General features: G+C 35.8%; 3 protein-coding genes across 5 annotated transcripts; 2 read left to right on the forward strand and 1 right to left on the reverse strand.

Annotated features, from left to right (window-relative positions):
• Positions 1-508: 508 nt before the first annotated feature.
• Positions 509-8,134, forward strand: LOC115699362 (protein PAT1 homolog 2). The gene is made up of 5 exons (XM_030626721.2): positions 509-1,451; positions 2,163-2,311; positions 3,140-3,196; positions 3,400-3,475; positions 5,588-8,134. Exons 1-5 carry the CDS (start codon positions 1,400-1,402, stop codon positions 7,666-7,668), a joined length of 2,415 nt encoding a protein of 804 aa, XP_030482581.2. The 5' UTR covers positions 509-1,399; the 3' UTR covers positions 7,669-8,134.
• Positions 8,135-10,174: 2,040 nt separating this feature from the next.
• LOC115699693 (UDP-arabinose 4-epimerase 1) lies at positions 10,175-13,519 on the forward strand. Of its 3 annotated transcripts, none has more exons than XM_030627217.2 (10): positions 10,175-10,400; positions 10,903-11,024; positions 11,168-11,281; positions 11,367-11,474; positions 11,573-11,664; positions 11,766-11,907; positions 12,267-12,361; positions 12,528-12,657; positions 12,746-12,890; positions 12,975-13,519. In XM_030627217.2, the coding sequence occupies exons 2-10, from the start codon at positions 10,905-10,907 to the stop codon at positions 13,205-13,207; spliced, it is 1,179 nt and encodes a 392-aa protein (XP_030483077.2). In that variant the 5' UTR covers positions 10,175-10,400; positions 10,903-10,904; the 3' UTR covers positions 13,208-13,519. The 3 variants fall into 3 exon arrangements, with proteins under 3 accessions (XP_030483077.2, XP_030483079.2, XP_060958837.1); XM_030627219.2 differs by having other exon boundaries at positions 10,338-10,466; XM_061102854.1 differs by lacking the exon at positions 10,175-10,400 and adding an exon at positions 10,579-10,697.
• A 469-nt stretch (positions 13,520-13,988) lies between these two features.
• Positions 13,989-16,995, reverse strand: LOC115699692 (pentatricopeptide repeat-containing protein At4g02750). Its single transcript, XM_030627216.2, has one exon. The coding sequence runs from the start codon at positions 16,255-16,257 to the stop codon at positions 14,044-14,046; it is 2,214 nt and encodes a 737-aa protein (XP_030483076.2). The 5' UTR covers positions 16,258-16,995; the 3' UTR covers positions 13,989-14,043.
• Between the last annotated feature and the right edge of the window lie 4,893 nt (positions 16,996-21,888).

Raw genomic sequence — 21,888 nt, forward strand, 5'->3', positions numbered from 1 at the left:
TGCACAAGTTTTCCATTTGGAAAAGGAAAAAAAAATCACTATATTATTGATTTAAGTATCTTGAATGGAGCTTTATTAAACTAGTTTTAGCTGTATCTAGCTGGAGTTCAACCTCGGTTACGGAATTAATCCACACAGATTACTTAATTTTCACTCAATGACCAACAGCTTAAATTATTTCATTTTTATTTTAACAAATTAGTTTATTATTATTAAGAAGACTTTGGCTGCCTCTGTTTGATTGTGATTGTGAACCAAATAGTAAAATATTTATTTGTTTACTAGTTATCATATTTATGTATAAAATGTGGTAGCAGTACTTGAGAGTTGAGAGAAAAATAAAATAAAAGTACGAAGCTAGCTAAGTAGTGAGTGATACAATAAAAAATGTGAGAAATTAAAGGTTTGAACTCCAAGACTTTTAAATTATTATTAAAATTAATAGTGTGTCTACTATATTAATTATTAATTAATAAAATTTTATAAATGGTCAAAACTATAATCATGGGAAGGAACAACTTACCCAAGTAACAAAACAAAATGAGAGATAAAAGAAAAATGTAATTTTATGTAAATAAAAAAAATATGTATTCATTATTATTTATTTATTTGGGCAGTTTTCCTAAAATTTGTATATAAATGATCAAATTTAGTAAACAATAAAACCAGATTTTAGTTTTAAAATTTCATCCAAACTAAGAGGAGGGGGATTTGGGATTGGGATTGGGATAGAGAAAGAGAAAGAGCATTGATTATCAATTTCTCATACTTAACTCGTGGCTTAATGTGATTGGTGAGAGAGAAGAATCAGATCCATGTTACGCCTGGGAATATCCAAGTCCAGTTGGAACTAACGTATAGAATTCCGCCACGTCCCGGTTTCTTCATACACAAAATTACAAGCTACAAATAAAAAAATAAAATAAAAAAGGTTGAGAGGGTATTTGTGCTGAGAGAGAGAGAAAGCACGTGACATAATGCAAAAAACTAAAAAGTCTTCTTCTTCGTTCAATTGTAAATGACCTAACCCAAATACAGGCTTCATAGCCCTCTCTCTTACCGGAGAGAGAGGTGTGTGTAACATTACTCACCTTCTTCTTCTTCTTCTTTTCCACCCAACTCACCCTTTGAATTTACCCTTTTTGCCATTTTCTCCATATAGCTTCTCTCTCTGTCTCTCTCACTTTTTTTTTTTCTTTTAACAAAGCGGTGGGAAATAAGTGAGAGTTGTTGAGGATTTGGATTGAGGATTTTCTTTTCTTTTCTTTTCTTTGTGCTTCAGTGGTGGAGGCGTGTTAGTATTTGAGGGTTTTGTTGCTGTTGTTGTTGTTGTTGTTGTTGTTTTGTTCCGTTTATCTGAGCTGAGAATTTTAGGGTTTTGGAGGTTTGGTCTGTAAATATGGAGAGATCTAATAGCAAAGATCTCGGTCACTTCGTTGATAATTCGTCGAGTAAGCTCTCTCTCTCACCTTCGAGATCTCTGGTTTCTCTCTCCCTCTCGCTCTCTTTGTTTCAGATTTGTTGTTATTATTATTTAATTAGCTGAAAGAGTTTTTTTTTTTTTTGGGATTTTGAGGTAGAGAGCTAAAAATTCTTTTTTTTAAGTATTTTTGTGGAATTTGAAGCATTACGCAGCATGAGATTTGGGTTTTTATACACATAATTTTTCAGTGAACAAACGATGTGGGGATTTTCTTTTATGGGTTATGATTTCTGGCCAATTCTTTCAATTGTATATCCTTGCTGTTTATTTTATTAGGATTTTCCTTACCGTCCTTCACTTTTTTCATTCGAATATTCTTTAGTTTTACTTGGTGCCTGCTTTCGTTTGTAGTTTTAGATTTTGCTAAGTTCTGGATTTCCGTCGACAAAACCTTTTATAAAATAGCAATTTTTGTTTTCTGAATTTGTACTAGGAAGTTACGGAAGTAATTTAGGAATCTAGAATTTGAAATTGAAATGCGTTTGATTCATAATATCCCTGCCCGTCGTTGGGGGTGTGCAATTGCGTAAAGTACATTTTTTATTGTGTTCATTGTCTACTTGCAATTTTTGTAATATATTTGTAGCCGAGCTAGTGTGTCATCAACTGCTATGGTTAAAATGTATAGAAAATTTGTTCATGTTTATTGCAGCTGAAACTTTTTCTTATTGTCGTACAGATAACGCACTCTTTGATGCATCACAATATGAATTTTTTGGTCATAATGTTGTTAACGAAGTTGAGCTGGGTGGTTTGGAGGTAGAAAAGGATGACAGCACATTTTTCAAATCTGCTAACAATGAGTACCATTTGTTCGAGAGAGAAGAGGTATATAAATTTCCATCAAGTCAGTCTTGCAGCTATTTTAAAATTCATTGTGTTGCTGTTATGTGCATTATATGATCTGATTTATTGAGTTGTTCTTTACGAAACTTGAAGGTGAAATTAGTTAATTACCACTCTGCGGATTTATTTGGCCTGACAAAATTTCTCTCAAGTTAACTAAGGAAAAATGGTGTACGTTGTAGTTGCAGATTTATCCTGATTTGCAATAAACTACACCATCAATATTGAGGTTTATGGTTCAACTACCCCACCCTATGGTTTTTTTTTTTTTTTTAAAAAAAATGGTGAATTCTAAAGCATAATAAGAATATTAAGTTATTGGACATTACACAGCAGGGATTCAAAAGGTCTTTTAGTAATTTTTAGGTTTGATTTCATTGCTTACAACTTTTCATTATATTTGTGCAAATGTCTTTACTTTGCAAGAAGAAAAGATCTCTAGTTCGGTGATTCTCACGCTAAGTTGTTCTTAAACAGTGACATGCCACTTACATAAGTTGATTTCTAATTTGTATATCAACTTTCGGGTTTTATATTGCATCAATCAAATGCCTATTCGTTTGTTGTAGTGGTACTAAATTTGCTAATGCTATTTTTACCTTTAGTAGAGCATTGACAAGGTCTAGCATCTCATTTTTATGACAGAAAGTCTTGAGAGAGATCAACTAGTATTTATAAATCCAAACAAAACAATGTTCATAACTAAATATGATTTGAGAACTATGGTGTTGCTCTGTATATGATTAGTTTTTCTTTGTACATTTTGTTGTTCCTTTATATTAACTCGTGTTACTGTTTTACTGTGCTTAGAGTCCAGGTTTGGGATCATTATCTGATATGGATGATCTCACAAGTACTTTTGCAAAGGTCAGCTTCCTTGACTTAAGATTAATTAGGTCACTGTTGATTTACGTTTCAACAGTATTACTAATGACTTCTGAGAGTTAAATGATATTGCATGGTCTTCTCTTATGTTTCTTAAATTTAATTGTCCTAACCTTAAGTGGACAAATACCAGTTAATGTAGTTTTTTAAGCTTTTAAATTGTTATTTTTCCCACTGTAACACAGTTGAACAAAAATGTAACGGGACCAAGACACCCAGGAGTTATTGGTGACAGAGGCTCTGGATCTTTTTCACGCGAAAGTAAGTAGTTTATTTGATCCTTTTGTTCATCCTTGTTTTTCCCATGTATTTTCTTCTCTGCAAACTTATTAAAGATTTTCTTTGTTTTTTTATCTGGTTTGTCCCAGTGTATGTATACCTATGATTGCCTTTATAATTTGCTACCCCCTATAATGATTATTTAAACCAAACTGTTTCATTCATTCTGTCATTTCTATCAAGTAATGTTTGCATAGCAATACTAGATGCCATTGAATTTTTGAAGTTTGCAATTGAATTTGTATTTGTTATGAGAAAACTTTTTCAGTATTGTCAATGTGGAACTTTTTTCTTGGAGAACATTCACATGATTGAGTATCTCTTTGGGTGGGCGAATGAAAATTGTTTTGACACTATTTTAAGTCCATTTTGACTAGATGAAGTTTGAGTGAATGAAGAGTATATACATTACATGGATTATGTTATACCTTACCTTATAACTGGGGCAAACATTATTTGTTAGCATGGTAATGATTAATGTTGTGTGGTTAATTGGTTTTCTGCACGGTAATGATTAATGATGTGTGGTTAATTGGTTATAGTTTTGGTGTATTATTTAAAAGGGTAATTGGTGGCATAGATACCCAATGTTTGCATTTTTCTGTAGCTCTATACTTTTTTTTGGTCACTTGAATACCTAATGTTAGTAAAACAATGATTTCGTTGTTGTTGCTCCATTAGCTCTCTTAAATGTTGACCCAGTGGAGCACTTGTTGACTCTTTAATGGTTCAGCCAATCAATCTAGGCCAATAACTGGACCAATAAGGAGTTGGCAGGTGTCAGATGAGTGCATTTAACTGAACAACAGTAACAAATTCGCTGTTTTACAAAACCTTTGAGTAATGCCGAAAACAATAACAAATAAATAATAAGTTACTACAACAAATTGCAAACATTGAGTATTTACGCTGCCAATTTCCCTATTTAAAATAAATTCAGCAAGCTCAGGTTTTCTTTTAAGTTGTGTGTTGGGGCAGAGTGTTTTGGGGATGGAAGTATGTATGCCCTCTGTTGTGTATTTTTGTGCCAAAAAGTACGTAATTAACCATATCATTATTGGAAATGTTCATTGTTCAGACGGAAAGAAAAAAAAAGAACCATGCTATTATTGGGATTTCATGTTATCTTTGCTCAGCTTTGAACTTATTTCAAATTTTATAAATTCCAGGATGTATTTATAAAAGATGATATGGAATAATATGTATTACATCCTATAATGCCTGTATGAAATACTGCATGCTCGACATATGATACTAGATTAACATACATAACCAAGGCCTATTACAGCCACTGCTGCCAATCACATAGTACATAGAAAAAGATAATTCTTCAAATTCCTTTTCCTTGAAGATCCAAACAGTCTCACAATGTCTCATCTTATTCTCACATCCTCTTCTATATCATTGAATTGAATATTCTACTATTTCTTTCCAACCAAAGCTTTCATTGAACAGTAAGAACAACAACGTTCTAAATTTTCTTCTTATATATACCCTTGAATTATGACACCCCTAGTTTTAGGAGACATTTATATAGTAAAAAGAGTAAGTATGATTTGTAAAACTAGTTCATACCTATCTTTTAGGCATATGATTTCTCAATGTTATTTGGTTACAGCTACTTAACACTGACTCTCTGTTTTCCCTTACTCTTCAAATGTATTGTCTACAAGTATTTTCTTTACTTGGTGGTGCTTGCATGTGTTGATATCCTTCTTGGCTTTTTTAATGAATGTTTGATGTTGGTGACCAATTACACAAGATACCACCTATCTCCCTTCCTTTGCGGCTCTTATGTTGGCATTCATCATTGAAGAGAAGTGATTACTTTGACTGGTCCTACAACATGACATTATTTTTGTCTTTTTACATATGAATGTGTGCAGCGTAATTGACTGCATATGGTGCTCCTCTTCTGGTTACTCCTTGAGGATTCCAAAAATTAAAAGTAGCTAAATTATTACTAAGGCACTTATATAAGTTGTATTGGGTTGGATTCTGTAGGATAGCAGAAAGCCAGATATAATTGCTTACCGTACTGTCTGTATTGTAATTTTGGTCCATCAAGTCTCATGTATTTGTGATTTACTTCAGGTTCATCTGCTACTGATTGGATGCAAGATGGAGATTTCAGTAACTGGCTCGATCAGCAGATGTTTGATACAGAAAGTGTGGAAGAAGAGAAGAGATGGTCGTCACAGCCCCAATCTTCTCTTCGTTTCGGAGAATCAAAACCTTTGTACAGAACATCTTCATACCCCCAGCAACCCTTGCAGCATCAATTCTCCAACGAACCAATTATAGTACCTAAATCAGTGTATACCTCTTTCCCTCCACCCGGTAGCAAGTCTCAGCAGGCTTCACCACACCAACCAAATCATTCATCACTTCCTGGTGCATCCCAAATGCCCTTCTCTACACCAAACCTGTCTCACATGTCTAATCCTAATCTGCATTTGGCTGGTTTGCCTCATGGGCTACATTATGGAGGGAACATGTCTCAATTTACCAGTCCTGGCCTTTCTTTCAATAGTAGGCCTCAAAATCATTGGGTCAGCCATGCTGGAATATTGCACGGGGATGACTCCAGTCTTTTAAACAATATATTGCAACAACAGCTGTCTCATCAAAATGGACTCTTGCCCCCACAACTGCTGTCCCCACAGCAACTGCAACAGCAGAGACTGCATCATTCAGTTCAACCATCATTGGCCCATTTTGCAGCACTGCAATCCCAAATTTACAGTACTCATCCATCTCCCTCGCACAGAGCTATGCTTGGATTACCTGACATAAGAGAGCAAAGGCCCAAACACAGAAGCAACAAAAACTTGCGTTTCTCTCAACAGGCTTCTGATACTAGTAGCCAGAAAAGTGACAGTGGAAGGCTGCAATTCAGATCGAAGCACATGACGTCTGAGGAAATAGAGAGCATTCTTAAGATGCAACATGCTGCCACACATAGCAATGATCCATATATAGATGATTACTATCACCAGGCTAGTCTTGCAAAAAAGGCCTCTGGTTCAAGGTCGAAACAACCTTTCTGCCCATCTCACCTAAGGGAACTCCCTTCTCGAGCTCGTGGTAGTTCAGATCAACATTCTCATCTTTCTGCTGATGCTCTTGGAAGACTTCCTCTCTCTTCTATACGCAGGCCTCGTCCCCTTCTTGAAGTTGATCCTCCATTGACTGGTTCTGGTGATGGCAGTTCCGAGCAAGTTTCTGAGAGGCCTTTGGAACAGGAACCAATGCTTGCTGCTAGAATAACCATTGAAGATGGCCTCTGTCTTCTTCTTGATATTGATGATATTGATCGTCTCCTGCAGTCTGGCCAGTCACAAGATGGAGGTGTACAACTTAGGCGAAGGCGGCAGATCCTGCTAGAAGGGATGGCAGCATCAATTCAGCTTGTTGATCCACTCGGCAAAAACAGCCATGCAGTGGGGTTAGCTCCAAAGGATGATCTTGTGTTCCTGCGGTTAGTCTCTCTTCCAAAGGGCAGAAAGCTCCTTTCCAGGTTTCTTCAACTACTTTTCCCTGGTAGTGAGCTTGCCCGTATTGTATGTATGGCTATATTCCGTCATTTGAGGTTTTTGTTTGGCGGCCTTCCTTCTGATCAAGGAGCAGCAGACACTACAACTAATCTTGCAAAGACAGTGTCCACATGTGTGAATGGCATGGACCTACGTGCACTAAGTGCTTGTCTTGTTGCAGTTGTTTGTTCCACAGAGCAGCCACCACTCCGCCCCCTCGGAAGCCCTGCTGGGGATGGAGCTGCAGTCATTTTGAAGTCTGTCCTGGAAAGGGCAACTGAACTTCTGACTGATCCACATGCTGTTGGAGGTTGTAGTATGCCCAATCGTGCTCTCTGGCAGGCTTCCTTTGATGAGTTCTTTGGCCTTCTTACTAAGTATTGCTTGAGCAAATACGAAACTATTGTACAATCAATATATTCACAGACTCAGCCAAGTACAGAGGTTATTAGTGCAGAGGCATCAAAAGCAATACACCGTGAAATGCCTGTGGAGCTTCTGCGGGCCAGTCTTCCTCACACAGATGAGCATCAGCGAAAACTTCTGTCAGATTTTGCACAGCGATCGATGCCCATTTCTGGATTTAGCACCCATGGGAGTAGTGGTGGTCAGCTAAACTCTGAATCAGTTAGGGGTTAATTTTATCAGAAAACTACGGAAATGTGACAGGTCTCAATACAAGCATGGAGGGCCATCAACACCGACTCTTCCAATTGCTTTCACAATGTCAATCTGCTAAGAGTGGAATGAAGCAGCATTGGAGTGCAACGGGTATGCTCCTATGTCGGAGTCATTTTAACACTTCGACCTTTTACCTTTAGATATTTTATTTGCGTAAGAGCAAAAAAAAAAAAAAAAAACTGTAACTGTCTTTTTAATGAATTTTATAGTGATATGCATAAATGTGTATTATGATGGAAACAAGTGATGGGAGTTTGAGACTGGAAGATGGGTTCTTCTGGGGAGCTTTATTTTGGTGCTCTGTGTTGAACTCCAGCCAAAACTGGAAGCATAGGGGATAGTACATGTACAGGGTAGTTTTTTTTAATAGAACCTTCAAAACTCCTTTGTTCCTGCTCATTTTCGAAGACGTTTATTATTTGTCTGGGAAGATGTTACAATCATGTCTCTCTCACTCTCTCTCTCTTATAACTAGTTTCCTTGTACGGTGAACAATAATGCTTCCACAGATTCACCATACAACATTACAATCAAGGTAAGGTATTAGGTATCTTATTTATCATTCATCTTGCAAATGCCTAATCTTTTAATCTAATAAGCTGTTGTACTGCTTTGGCGTTGAGATTAGTTTGTTGTATTTAGATTTGTGTTAACATATATATATGTCCTGTAGTCAAATTAATCAAATTGCCTCTAAATATCCTCTTATATCATCTTAAAGTAGTAGCTCTTCCTCCCTCTCATCATCGTGATTTATAATAGCATAAAATATTAATATAGTCTTGATGTAGAATTAAAATAACTCAAGTTTCTTCTACTGGTGTATTTTCCAGCCAAAAAAAGGTTTCTTCTACTGAGTACCGACCAAATTATCATATTTTAGGTTGAATATTATCATATTTATATTGTGAAGTTAAATTTGTGTTATTACTAATGCTTGCATTGCATAGTGCCGAAAGTTAAGTTGAGTGGCAAACTAGATTTAGACACAAACAATGCAATAAGCTATTCATCTTTTTTTTTTCTTTTTCTTTTTGGTCAGAAATAAGCTTTCTTTGCGATAATATACTTTCTAAAACGTGGTTTTTTATGCATTAATCTTTTTGTAAAATAATCTCGACAAATGTCAAATTTAGAGATCAGAATTCGATTATTTGTATTTTCAACCACAATTCTACAGTATTTCGTCCATATTTTGACTTTGTGCGAACTAATAACCCTATGCTAAATTTATAATAATTAACTTCGTTTTTTTTTTTTAAAAAAAAAAATACATGTATAAGGTAACTATCCTCTATGAACATTTTTAAACAAGGCAATTCCCATTATTTGATCTCTTTCATCTCATCCACCTGTCATATCTTTCTGTGGATATTTTTTATTATATTTTAAATTTAGAAAGTATAAATAATAATTATAGCAATAAGTGAATTGGTCAGAAGGAAAGGTAAGAGTGCGAAAGAGGAGACAGGAAGAGAGTATATGCAATGAACTAAAATAATAAGAGTGAACAACAAGCACCCACCTGGCTCTTCCTCCTTCCCTTTGCATATGTTGTAAGCCACTTATGTAATGTAAAACTAAAACCACATTCACTTTTTGTTATATATAAATCTATGTCTATATATATAAATATATATATATCTATATTAGGCCTGTAATATAATATTAAATAATGATGTAAATGAGTGGGAAAAAAATCCTACACAAGATCATGGAATATGGACATAAGGATATATAGTCTAAAACTGCATCATCACTAAAAGGATTTTAACTGAATGCTCTCTGTATTAAATATTATATGAAATTGATGACAATTATTCCAAAGTTGTAGGGAAAGAAAAAGTAGAATAATGAATATTATGATTGGAGAAGAAAAGTATGAGAAGATTAATCAATAAATAGGTTATGCTGTCTCAATTGAAATATTGAATGTTTTGATTTACCAACTTTCCTAACTAATGACAGATCCACAAATATAAATATATATATCCATTATAGACGAAGCTGTAGAGGATATTCGCTTTCATTACTAATCACCATATATATATATATATATATATATCTTATATAATTACTTATTACATCATATGGTATTTATAAATTCTCATATAATAATGTTTTACCTCAACAATTCCGCTGATTTAATAGAGAACTAAATAATAAAAACAAAACATCACTGTCAGTTCTGACTGGCACAAAAAACCAAGGGCTTCATAACAAACACAAACTTTGTACATAGGCGGCTCTTGTATCATGTATGGTATACTACAATATTAAATTTAAAATAAAAAAAAAAAAAGATAAAACAAAAAAACACAAGCTATACAAGTGGTGAATTTTGAATTCTTTTCACTGAAGAAACAAGACTAATGTAAACCATTTTTTTTTTTGGGGGGGGGGGGGGTACGTCAAATATTTGTTTTATTGATTTTGTTATTGTAAGGAAACTATAATTTTATTTGTTTAATTAGTTTTTTCTAATGATAGGAACAAGTCAACTGAACCTTTTTGAGCATGCATGAACGTGGATTCTACGAACTATAGCGTTTATTGATCATCTTTTGGCCCTTAATCAAAGGGTTACTATAAGGCAGAGACTTTGTCCAAGTATTGCATTTAGTTATTTTCTCTCAATTTCCTACTTTTAAGGTTCTATCATCTTTTCTTTCGCCAAGCTTTGCACACAGGTTTTTCTCTTCAACCAAGCACTTCTCCTTCATTTTTTTTTCTTCTCAATTCATAAGATTTTTAAGGTAGTGTTTCAATCCTATATTAGATATTTTCTCATTAATACATTAATAATCTTTTTCTGGGTTGTTGTTTTTAATCCTTCACAATTTAAATTCTGTCTGCTAATATTTATATGAACGTTTCCTCTGTTCAAAATTGATCTCTATTTTGTATATAATTTTCCTCTGCTAATATTGACTTTTCGAACAATAATGAATATCCAATCATGATGGGATATATAAAGTCTTTTTGTGGTGATCTGTTCTGCCTTAGTTTATTATTATATCTATTGGAATAATTTATCTTTTTAACATGTTTGCTACAGATATTTTAATGACCGGCTATTCATTCTAATTTTCCCGGAGTTTTTCTTTATAATTAAACAAAAGCTTCATATTAATTAAACCAACCCAATAATCTTAAGATTTTAATTTCAAGAATAATCTTTGGTATTTACAGGCATGGATTTTGTAGATTCAAAGAGGAAGAACAATTTTTCTGTGAGGATCTTTTTGGCTGCTTTCCTAGTTAGTCTTTCAATTTTCTGGTTCAAGTCACCAACTTATAGCTCTCCCAACTTGGTATGTTTCTCATTTTATATGCAAATCTAAGACTTGTCATCATATAATTAATATGTGAATTCTAAGAAATTCCATTTTAAATGAATTTATCTCTATTTCTGTCACATAATTTGCATAAGTAAAAGGTTTTGTTATATTTCTAGTTCTCTCGCCCAGAAGGTGGAGTAACACATGTTCTGGTAACTGGTGGAGCTGGCTATATAGGTTCTCATGCTTCACTTAGGCTCTTAAAGGACTCATACCGTGTTACCATAGTGGTATGCCATCCCATAAACTCATCACAAATGTTTTAAACTTTGTTCAATCTTATTGTGTTTTAACTTTGCTCATCACATTTTGCAGGATAATTTATCTAGAGGAAACTTGGGTGCTGTTAAGGTTCTTAAAGAGTTATTTCCAGAGCCAGGAAGGCTTCAGTTTATTTATGCTGACTTGGGGGACAAACAAGCTGTATCCTAACTAAATCATGCTCTAAATGAAGTCATATAAATATATATTCAGTTATATACAAATTCAAAATCATGTTCTTCCTTCACTGGTTTTGTTAGGTTAATAAAATTTTCAGTGAAAATGCATTTGATGCAGTGATGCACTTTGCAGCTGTTGCATATGTTGGAGAAAGTACACTTCAGCCTCTTAGGTAATTTTATTTTATTTCAACTTCTAAATTGTGGTTTGGTTATTATGTATAGGACTGCAAATTCAACTTAAATCTTATATGCATTTTTCTATACATTTCAGATATTATCACAATATCACATCAAACACCCTTCTGGTTTTGGAGGCCATGGCAGCTCACAAGGTCAAGACTTTGATCTACTCTAGTACATGTGCAACATATGGAGAACCTGAAAAGATGCCGATTACAGAAGAAACCGAACAAGTGAGAGATTCAATATCTTGGTTTCTCTTATTGAATATGGTTCCCTATCTTGAAACTGCACTTCATACTTAACCTTATAAATGTCAATAGGACATAACTTTGGATTTGCTATAAAAGAAAACACTTGGCTTTTTTGTTTTGTCTCTTGAGTTTTATTGCAGTAAGAGTTATGCTCACCAAAACAACATACTAATGTCAACCCTCTACACTACTACTGAATTATGTTTGGTTTCCTAGAAAGACAAGAAAGTAAAAACAGAGAATCTCATGCACCAGAAATCATATTTATATTTATGACCTGGTTTTCGGTAGAAGTCCAGAAATCATATCCTTTACATCGTCTCGTATGCCTTTTGCAGGTGCCAATTAATCCATATGGAAAAGCCAAGAAAATGGCTGAAGATATCATATTGGACTTCTCCAAAAACTCAGATATGGCTATCATGATCTTAAGGTTGGTGATGATGCTAAGATTTATTCTTTTTCTAAAATTATTTAGTTTGCTAAAATTTGAAGCTGATTCTCTTCAGCACACTCTGTACAGCAAACATAGTATTCTAGATAACTTTTCTTTTGCTTAGATAGAATGGACACTAACAAATGATTTGCTACATCAACAGGTATTTCAATGTGATTGGGTCAGACCCAGAGGGAAGACTTGGAGAAGCTCCTAGGCCTGAACTACGTGAACAAGGTCGAATATCTGGTGCATGCTTTGATGCAGCTAGAGGAATTATTCCAGGACTGAAGGTACTTTACCCAGCTTTTCATGCTCTCTTATCCACTTTTAGATCAGGTTTTATCATCCAATCACTCTAGTAAATTTTGTTGATTTCAGGTGAAAGGAACAGACTATAAAACCACTGATGGTACCTGCGTAAGGGACTACATAGACGTCACCGATCTGGTTGATGCTCATGTGAAAGCTCTTACCAATGCAAAACCTGGGAAAGTTGGCATCTATAATGTTGGAACTGGAAAAGGTTGGCATTCTGATTCTCTCTTTAGTTTGAACAATGCATGTCCTGCTTGTTTCTCCTTCATTGTTAATATTCTTTGAATTACAGGTAGATCAGTAAGGGAGTTTGTGGAGGCATGTAAGAAGGCAACAGGGGTGGACATAAAGGTCGAGTACCTTGACCGAAGGCCAGGGGACTATGCTGAAGTTTACAGCGATCCTTCCAAGATAGCACAAGAGTTGAATTGGACTGCCAAGTATACAAACCTTCAAGAGAGCTTAGGGATTGCCTGGAAATGGCAAAGCTCACACCTAAATGGTTATGGCCCTCAAACCCTTTGAAGTTTGATATGTTTCTCACTCATGATAGCAAGTCAGGCTGGAGTAGAATCCCCAATATGCCATTGGAGAGGATTATGAATATTCATTGGTGGGAGTCCTTCCCCTTTTTGTTGATAAGGAGCTTAGAAAAGTAGGTCATGATACTATGCTGCAGCTCCCACTCCAAAAAATAAAGAGAAAAACAGAAGAAAACACAAATCCTTGACCCTAGATTATATTTATAGAAACATTTGATACTTAGACTACACGTGTATACAAATTCCTGTTTCCTAAATTAAGATTTATGTTACTATTTCTGAAAAGTTCTCAAAATCAGTGTCATATTCATGATTCCTTATCAATCTCCCAGGATATAGCGTAAGTGTTTTTTATTTTCTTTTTTTTTTCGAAAAAAAACTGGTAGAAATAAGAATAGAGAAGCATCAAACCAATACAGTATTTTAAAAGAGCATAAGCCATTCTTGAACTTACAAAAATGCTTACGAAAATGAGCAATTTGTCAAGTTTATATAGTCATTTACTTATATTGTTTAATTATTACAATATTTTGAACAAACTTGACAGCAGGATTAGGATGCGTTGCCCTTTATATTTTCTTATTCTGGCTGTTTTGGAGAAGTTTCTAGAAGGAAATTTGTCTTAAGGCATATAGTTCCAGGTTGATAACAAAAAAAAGCTTAGCTTTGGAAACAGCCTAATCTACCAACATCAAAGAATGCATAAAGCGGCCTCAACAACTCTCCTCGTACATTTGCAACAAAGACAATATACATTCCTCAAGTATGAAGTAGAAAAGCTGTAAAACATAATTTAGTAATTTGAAAAACATTGTCAAACTATAAGACATCAAGTAGAAAATATTTCATATCAGACACACGATTTCTACTTCTCATTTCAGCAGTCAAACTTTTTAATATGTTGCGTACAATGGCTGTTCTAGGTTGAGCAGCATCATCAGAAAGAAAAGAATGTACCTGGTTTCCGACTTCAATCCAGCTGTATCCTGGTTGCTTCTCCGTTCTTCTCTCTTCCATCAACATTCTTATTCTTTGAACTTCTTTCCATCTGCCGGCCTCAGCATGAATGTTTGACAAGAGCACATAATTTGAAGCTCTATGAGGCTCTTGTTCTAAAAGCTTCTCAGCAGCATACTTACCAATTTCTAGATTCCGATGTATTCTTGCAGCTCCAAGCAATGCCCCCCATATACCAGGAGTTGTCTTGACTTTCATCTCCAACACCATTTTGAAAGCTTCTTCTAACCTACCAGCTCGGCCAAGCAAGTCAACCATGCAAGCATAGTGTTCAGGCAACGGTTCTATCTTGTATATTTCAGTCATACTCCTAAACAATTCCAGACCTTGAGTAATAAGCCCAGCATGACTGCATGCTGACAACACACCAATGAAGGTGACCTGATCCGGAGCCATCCCTTCTATCAGCAGTTTTTCGAAAATCCCAACTGCCTCTTTACCATATCCATTTAAAGCATAACCGGCAATCAAAGAATTCCAAGAAACAATGTCAATGTTTCCCGTTTCTTTAAACATCAGTTCAGCATTGAAAACCTTTCCACATTTCGCGTACATGGTGATGAGTGCATTGCAGACAAACAAATCAGTTCCATAACCACTTTTCACGATCAAATGGTGAAGTTGCTCCCCAATTTGCAAAGCGGCAAGATTGGCACATGCACTTAGTCCGCATGACAGAGTTGACTGATCGGGTCTTCTTCCTTCCTTTCTCATCATCAAAAAACACTTTAAAGCATCGACGTATAACCCATTTTGCAATAACCCAGAGATCAGAGAATTCCAAGATATAATGTTCTTTTTTCCCATTACATTAAAGATCTCAAATGCTTTATCCATCATACCTGCTTGAGCATAACCAGTGATCATGGTATTCCAAGAGACTAAATCCTTATTTCTCATTTGATTAAACAAATATTGAGCTTCTGTCATTCTACCACATTGAGCATACCCAGCAATCATGGTGTTCCAACAAACAACATCTCGCATGCCAATATGATTGAAGATTTCACTTGCTTCATCCATTCTTTTACTTTGTACATATCCAGAAATCATTGCAGTTTGAGCTGCAATATTCTTGTAAGGAATCTGGTGAAGTAGTTGTCTTGCTTCATCAAGCTTTCCAACACGAACATACCCATTTATCATTGTGGTCCATGATATAGAATCCCTCTCTGGCATCTCTGAGAACAGTTTAACGGCCTTATCAATTTGGTGGTCTTGAACATACGCTGCAAGCATTGCATTCCAAGAAACTACATTTCTACTTGGCATCTGTTCAAAGAGATTCTGTGCTTCTGCAATCCTGCCATTACGGGCGAACCCATAAAGCATTGTAACACATGTAACAACGTTCGGTTCTGGCATCTTCTTAAAGAAGTTCCAAGCAGAATCCAGATCGCCAACCTCAACAAACCCATCCACTATCAAATTCCACGAAACCACATCCCTCTCACCCATTTCCTCAAAAAACTGCACCCCAAGATGCATATCTCCATTCTTGGTATACCCTGCCAACATAGAGTTCCAAGAAACTAAATCCTTTACTGGCATTTCGTCAAACAATCTTTTAGCCTCATCATACAACCTTTTCTTAGAATAACCTGCTATCATGGCATTCCAACAAACTGTATCTCGCTTATCAGGAAGTAAACTAAACAGTTGTTTAGCCTTTTGAAGCTCGCCGTTACGTGTATAGCAAGTGATCATTAAAGTCCAAGAGAAAAGATCCCTTTTAGGCATTTTAACAAACATGTCGTAGGCTTCCTCTGCCTTATCATTATGAAGGTAGCCAGCAATCATGGCATTCCAAGAAACTAAATTTCTACGAGGCATTTTATCAAACAGGTGGCGTGCATCCCTAATTCTACCATTCTTGGCATAGGCAGAGATCATAGAATTGTAGGTTACAGTATTCTTTTGGGTCATCTGTGAGAAAAGTTTAATGGCTTCTTCAATCCGACCAGATTTTCCCAACTGGGTAATCTTAAGATTATGATTAAAAACAAGGGTGCCCATTGCAAGGTAGCCTGATTTTCCAATTTCCTCCAACTAAAGAATAAGATAAAATATCAATCAATCCAAAAAAGTTCACAGGCTAAAGTTACCACCATTAAACACCACAGGTTAACTTAAGCTATCAAGCACCAAAACGACATCGTCTACGTCCGTTCAGTTGTCCAAATCGACTTCATTACCACCTGCGCTTCACTCACAGTCACAGACAGGCGCATGTTCTGCTGTGTGCCTGAGATTATTCAGTCGCTTAAATCTGAGAAGAATCTGGGCCGTAGGATCATTCTGGGTCTATTGATGGCTGTCGTATCGCTATTTGTCAAATTCTCTTTCCTGAGTAGCCACGTGGATGTTGATTTCACAGACCTTCAAGGATGACTCGGCCATGGCTGCTCTACAGGCCTTAACCGAGTCCTAAACTGCCATGCCTAAACGTGTTCTTGAGAGATTTTCTGTAAGTAAATTAATTAAATTTCATTCCCATTTTAGGTAATCATCGTCGCCGGCAACCATGGGCGATTCAGTGGCAATGATTTATTATGAAGTTGGTCACCATAAGAATCTCTGTAATGATTTATTAAGTTTTCTTGATTTCATTATTTTTATTGTTTTTGCTGTTTTGTAATGTTTTAATAACTGTACCACAGTTTTTTTCTTTTCTAGCACATTCGCCACATACAGATAATTTAATGTTTTGTTGCAAATGCATTCCCCCACTGTGTCCGATATTATCAAAGTATATGGTTGATTGTACAAAGGACGGCCATATCGGATCCCGTGGTAGCGACTTCAGTCGGAGGTCTGTAAGTGATGGCGCAAATCGCTAGTTTGTCACTCTGATGCCGAAGGTTTTTGCGGGATGGCCATTAATCGCATCATAAATGTTTGAGTCATTTTTGGAGGGAAATTTGAATTTCTATGCTTACCTTAGGGAATAATTTTTTCCCTAAACTTAAAATAGGGAATATTGGTAAAATGGGATAACATTTTCTTAAGGGAAATTTGCTGCAAAAGTCCCCAAAAAGTTCACGTTGATGCTGATTAGTTCCCAATGTCCAAAAATAGCGGCAATAGTCCTCAAGGTCACACTTTTTATTTGTCCGTTGGTCTCCAAGTTAACAGATCTGTTAAACCCAATTCAAATACCACGTGTCGAAATATTATTGGTGGGTATTATTATTTTAATTTAAAAAAATAAAAATAAAAATAAATAATTTTAAAAAAAAAAATCCTTTTTTTTTTCTTTCTTTTCTTCTTCATCTTCTTCGTATTCTTCTTCTTCTTCTCTTCTCACTGCCAGCACCACCAACCACCAACCCCCAACTCTCAACCCCAAACCACCACTGCCACCACCACCACCACTCCCAAATAATTTCCTATGCATTAATAAATTTCCAATGCATTATTAAAAAATCCCAAAACCCCAAAAAATAATTTAAATTAAAAAAACAAAACTAAAAAATCTCATCTCCAATCTTCTCTGACCATCTTCGTCTTCTTCATCTCCGACCACACCCTCACCCCCGTTCAACTGACCAACACCCATTCCCAGCCACCCCCTTCAGTAACATCTAAGGTTCCATTCTATTTTCCATCAACAAACCCTCAATCAAAACCCCCAAATTAAAACCCATAAATTGTTAAATCTGTAACACCAAATTCACACAAAGAATCAGCATATTTCACAGAATAATCATAATAATAATAATATTGGATCCTTAATATTGTAGTTAAAGTGGATGCTTACAATATTTCGAGTTCATCTGGATCGGTTTCTGGAAGAAATGGTAGTCAGAATAATCATAATAATAATAATCAAGTTGGTGGGAGAAGATCCGATTCCGGTGAGCTTTCTGGATCGAGCGAGAGTAGTCCAACTGCTGTTGAAAGTCTTCGATCTGGAAAGAATTTCAAGACGACGAGACCTGATTCGGGAAGTAGTACACCTCCGTTGATTTACTCAGGTAGTAGTTATGGTGGTGGGTCGTCGGTGAACTCTCCTCCTCTGTCTTTGAATGTTCTTCCAACTGAGAATATATGTCCTTCTGGGAAGATTCTAAAGAGTGGTGGTGGTGGTGGTGGTGGTTTGGGGTTGAGAGTTGGGGGTTGGTGGTTGGTGGTGCTGGCAGTGAGAAGAGAAGAAGAAGAAGAAGAATACGAAGAAGATGAAGAAGAAAAGAAAGAAAAAGAAAAAAAAAGAAAAAAAAGAAAAAAAGGAATTTTTTTTTTTAAATTATTTATTTTTATTTTTATTTTTTAAAATTAAAATAATAATACCCACCAATAATATTTCGACACGTGGCATTTAAATTGGGTTTAACAGATCTGTTAACTTGGAGACCAACGGACAAATAAAAAGTGTGACCTTGAGGACTATTGCCGCTATTTTTGGACCTTGGGGACTAATCAGCATCAACGTGAACTTTTTGGGGACTTTTGCCGCAAATTTCCCTTTTCTTAATTCCCACAATACTCATTTCAAACCTGATGTCCTCTCTCTCTTTCGCCTATCTTTCTCTCTCGCTCGGTGCCGCACCCCAGACCACCCACCCACGGCAGACCACCCACGGCCGACCGGAATACGCACGACCACCGTCCGAACCACGCACGACCCAGCCCCTTCTCTCGGACCCAGCCCCTCTCTCTCTTCCTCTCTCTCAAACTGAAAAAAAAAAAGGTCCGATGGTCGGACCACATGGTCCGATGGGGTCCGACCAATCGGACCCATCAAACCATGTGGTCCGACCATCGGACCTCTGCTATTTTTTTTTCAGTTTGAGGAAAACAAAGAGACACATTGGTCCGATGGTCGGACCACATGGTCTGATGGGTCCGATTGGTCAGACCCCATCGGACCATGTGGTCCGACCATCGGACCTCTGGTATTTTTTTTTATTTTTTTTTCAGTTTGAGAGAGAGGAAGAGAGAGAGGGGCTGGGTCCGAGAGAAGGGGCTGGGTCGTGCGTGGTTCGGACGGTGGTCGTGCGTAGTCCGGTCTGCCGTGGGTGAGTGGTCTGAGGTGCGGCACCGAGCGAGAGAGAAAGAGAGAAAGAGAGAAAGAGAGGCGAAAGAGAGAGAGTGAATCAGGTTTGAAATTGGGGGGGGGGTATTGTGGGAATTAAGAAAATGTTATCCCATTTTACCAATATTCCCTATTTTAAGTTTAGGGAAAAAATTATTCCCTAATGTAAGCATAGAAATTCAAATTTCCCTTTTTGGATTAGCCATGTATGAGCGTCAGTGACTCGGTTTCATCATGGCATATGCGTGAGTTAAATATTTTTAAGTTTATTAGAATAATTACTTCATATTTATGTATTTAATTTAATTGGAAATTCTACAATGCACCCCTTAAAATGGAAATATTGATACACCCTTATCTGTTTTAGCACCCGAAATAATTTTTTAGTCAATTTTTTTTTTCATGATCATGTATGTTATAGTTATTTAAGACATCCTGCAAAATTTTAAGAAATTTGGAAAAGTTTAACATGCCAAAAAATACATTCAAACAGTGTGTTGCACTCGTGACTATTTTATTTTATACGCGTGTAAAATAGACAGTTTGAACATTGTTTTCTATATTGAAAATTATTCTGAATTTGTCAAAATTTTGTAGGTTATCTTAAATAGCTATAACGTACATGAATATGAAAAAAAAATAGACTAAAAAATTTTTGTAGATGCCGAAACAAGTCAAGGGTGCATCAGAACATCCTTTTTGAGGGGGTGTATTGTAGAATCACCCTAATTTAATTTATCAATTTTATTTATTAGCTTCATAATTATCTTAAAACTTAATTTATTTAATTCTGTTGTATTTTGACAAAATTCAACAAACATCAAAGTATAATCAACAAAAATCAAAACTAAAAGTTTAAAACAAAGACAGGATTTTTATCTAAGTTTGGCCCAAAAACAAATGTCTACTTCTTACTACCCCCTTAAGTGATATTCTTAAGTGATATTCTTATTATTTTAGTTCATGATCATGGTTACAATCTCCGCTATGAACACAACTCTAGAGCATTACAAAGAGAATCCCAACACTCTCAACTTGAGTACTCCAAGAACACAACTTGAACAGTTCTCTCAAGCTCTCTCTCACTCTGTTTCTTCTCACCTCACTCAATCTAATCTCATAATTTATATCATTTGCAAAATGAGAACCTTAATGCCTTTATATAAACAAGCTACATGGAAAGAAAACAGAAACAATATCAGCCTAAGTAACCAAGCTCAGGAGTGAAAACATAACTGAAAAAACTAACTGTCCAAGACAGTTGGAACCAGTTCTAACCAATGACAGAGTTTGTTAAATTAACATGTTTCTCTATTTAGATTATCAAAAAACTACAAATTCCACCTTAATCAAAAAGAGTAAACAAGGTTCAAAACCATAAGGGGGTAATTCAGCTATCTTAGGTAGAAGTTACATTTAGCAAATCCAAACAGTATTGGAATTTGCTAACTGATAGCACGTTTGTACCTACATCAGCAAGGTTTTTCTTTACTTGGGATCTTTTCTAACTCAACTTATCCTTCTTCTACCTTGTCTCTGATCCAAAACAACCTCACATCAATGTGTTTGGATCTCTCATGATAGACTGTGTTTGGCTATCTGGTTTTTGATCCCCCTCGTATGGAAATAGAAGGGTATTTATAGGCTAAAGGGCGGGTCTGGGCATGCCTATGACCCACTTAGGGTTTCTACAAAATTCACACTAATGGGGTAAAATACATGCAAAGAGCTGACATTGTGCTCGTGTGTTGAAGCAGCTGGACAATAGGGGACCACTATTCGTACATGACTCGTGTCACCAAAAGGTTTAACCTTGAAAAGTAAATACCTAGAATAATTGTCTGGCAAAAAGGTGTATGGGGCGTGCGCACTACCATGGTCTAGCAAAGGGGACAAAATCTGATCCTGTGTTAGAAAAAGCATAACTGTAGTTAGGCGATCCGAGTTCATCTTCAAGGTAGATGTTTTCATCTCTTTTGGGAGGTCAACATCCGTGGTACGCACTTCGAGTAACCTTCCAGGTATCGCTCAGGAAAGCTTCGAACCTGGGTATCTCTAGATCCCAGAGTGGTTATAAGTCTTCCGTGTCTCGAAAGCTGAAATAAGGCAGTATAGATTTCCGTATATCTTTTGGTCTTGATTTATTTCTGGATTTGCGAAGTTTCTTCGTGACCTAGCCTTATTGAGGAGACTTACTTAGGGACTGCTTAATAGTCATACTTTCCTTCTTATGACATGTGTCTTTCATTCGGAAACATGGATAACAATAACTTTTGTGGGTATTTTTTTTAATGATCTTATTATTTTTTTTCATATGAATGATAATTTTTTATTTTTTCCAACAATTTTTATGGGTTTTAATGATCTTAATTTTTTTGTTTTCTTTTTCTTATGAATGATTTTTTATGTGTAAGTTTTTGTACAATATTTTTATGGTGAATTTTTTTTATTATTAATAGAACATTATTATTTGGCACTTTAAGATGTTCAATCAACACTATATAGATATAACACTTGATAATTGGTTAGCGATTCTCCATATTATTCACTAAATCAAAATTTGTGAAACCCGATATTAAAATACACCAATAACAGTATGTCACTATTTATGG

This window comes from Cannabis sativa, chromosome 8 (assembly GCF_029168945.1).
Source record: "Cannabis sativa cultivar Pink pepper isolate KNU-18-1 chromosome 8, ASM2916894v1, whole genome shotgun sequence".
Taxonomy (NCBI): Eukaryota; Viridiplantae; Streptophyta; class Magnoliopsida; order Rosales; family Cannabaceae; genus Cannabis; species Cannabis sativa.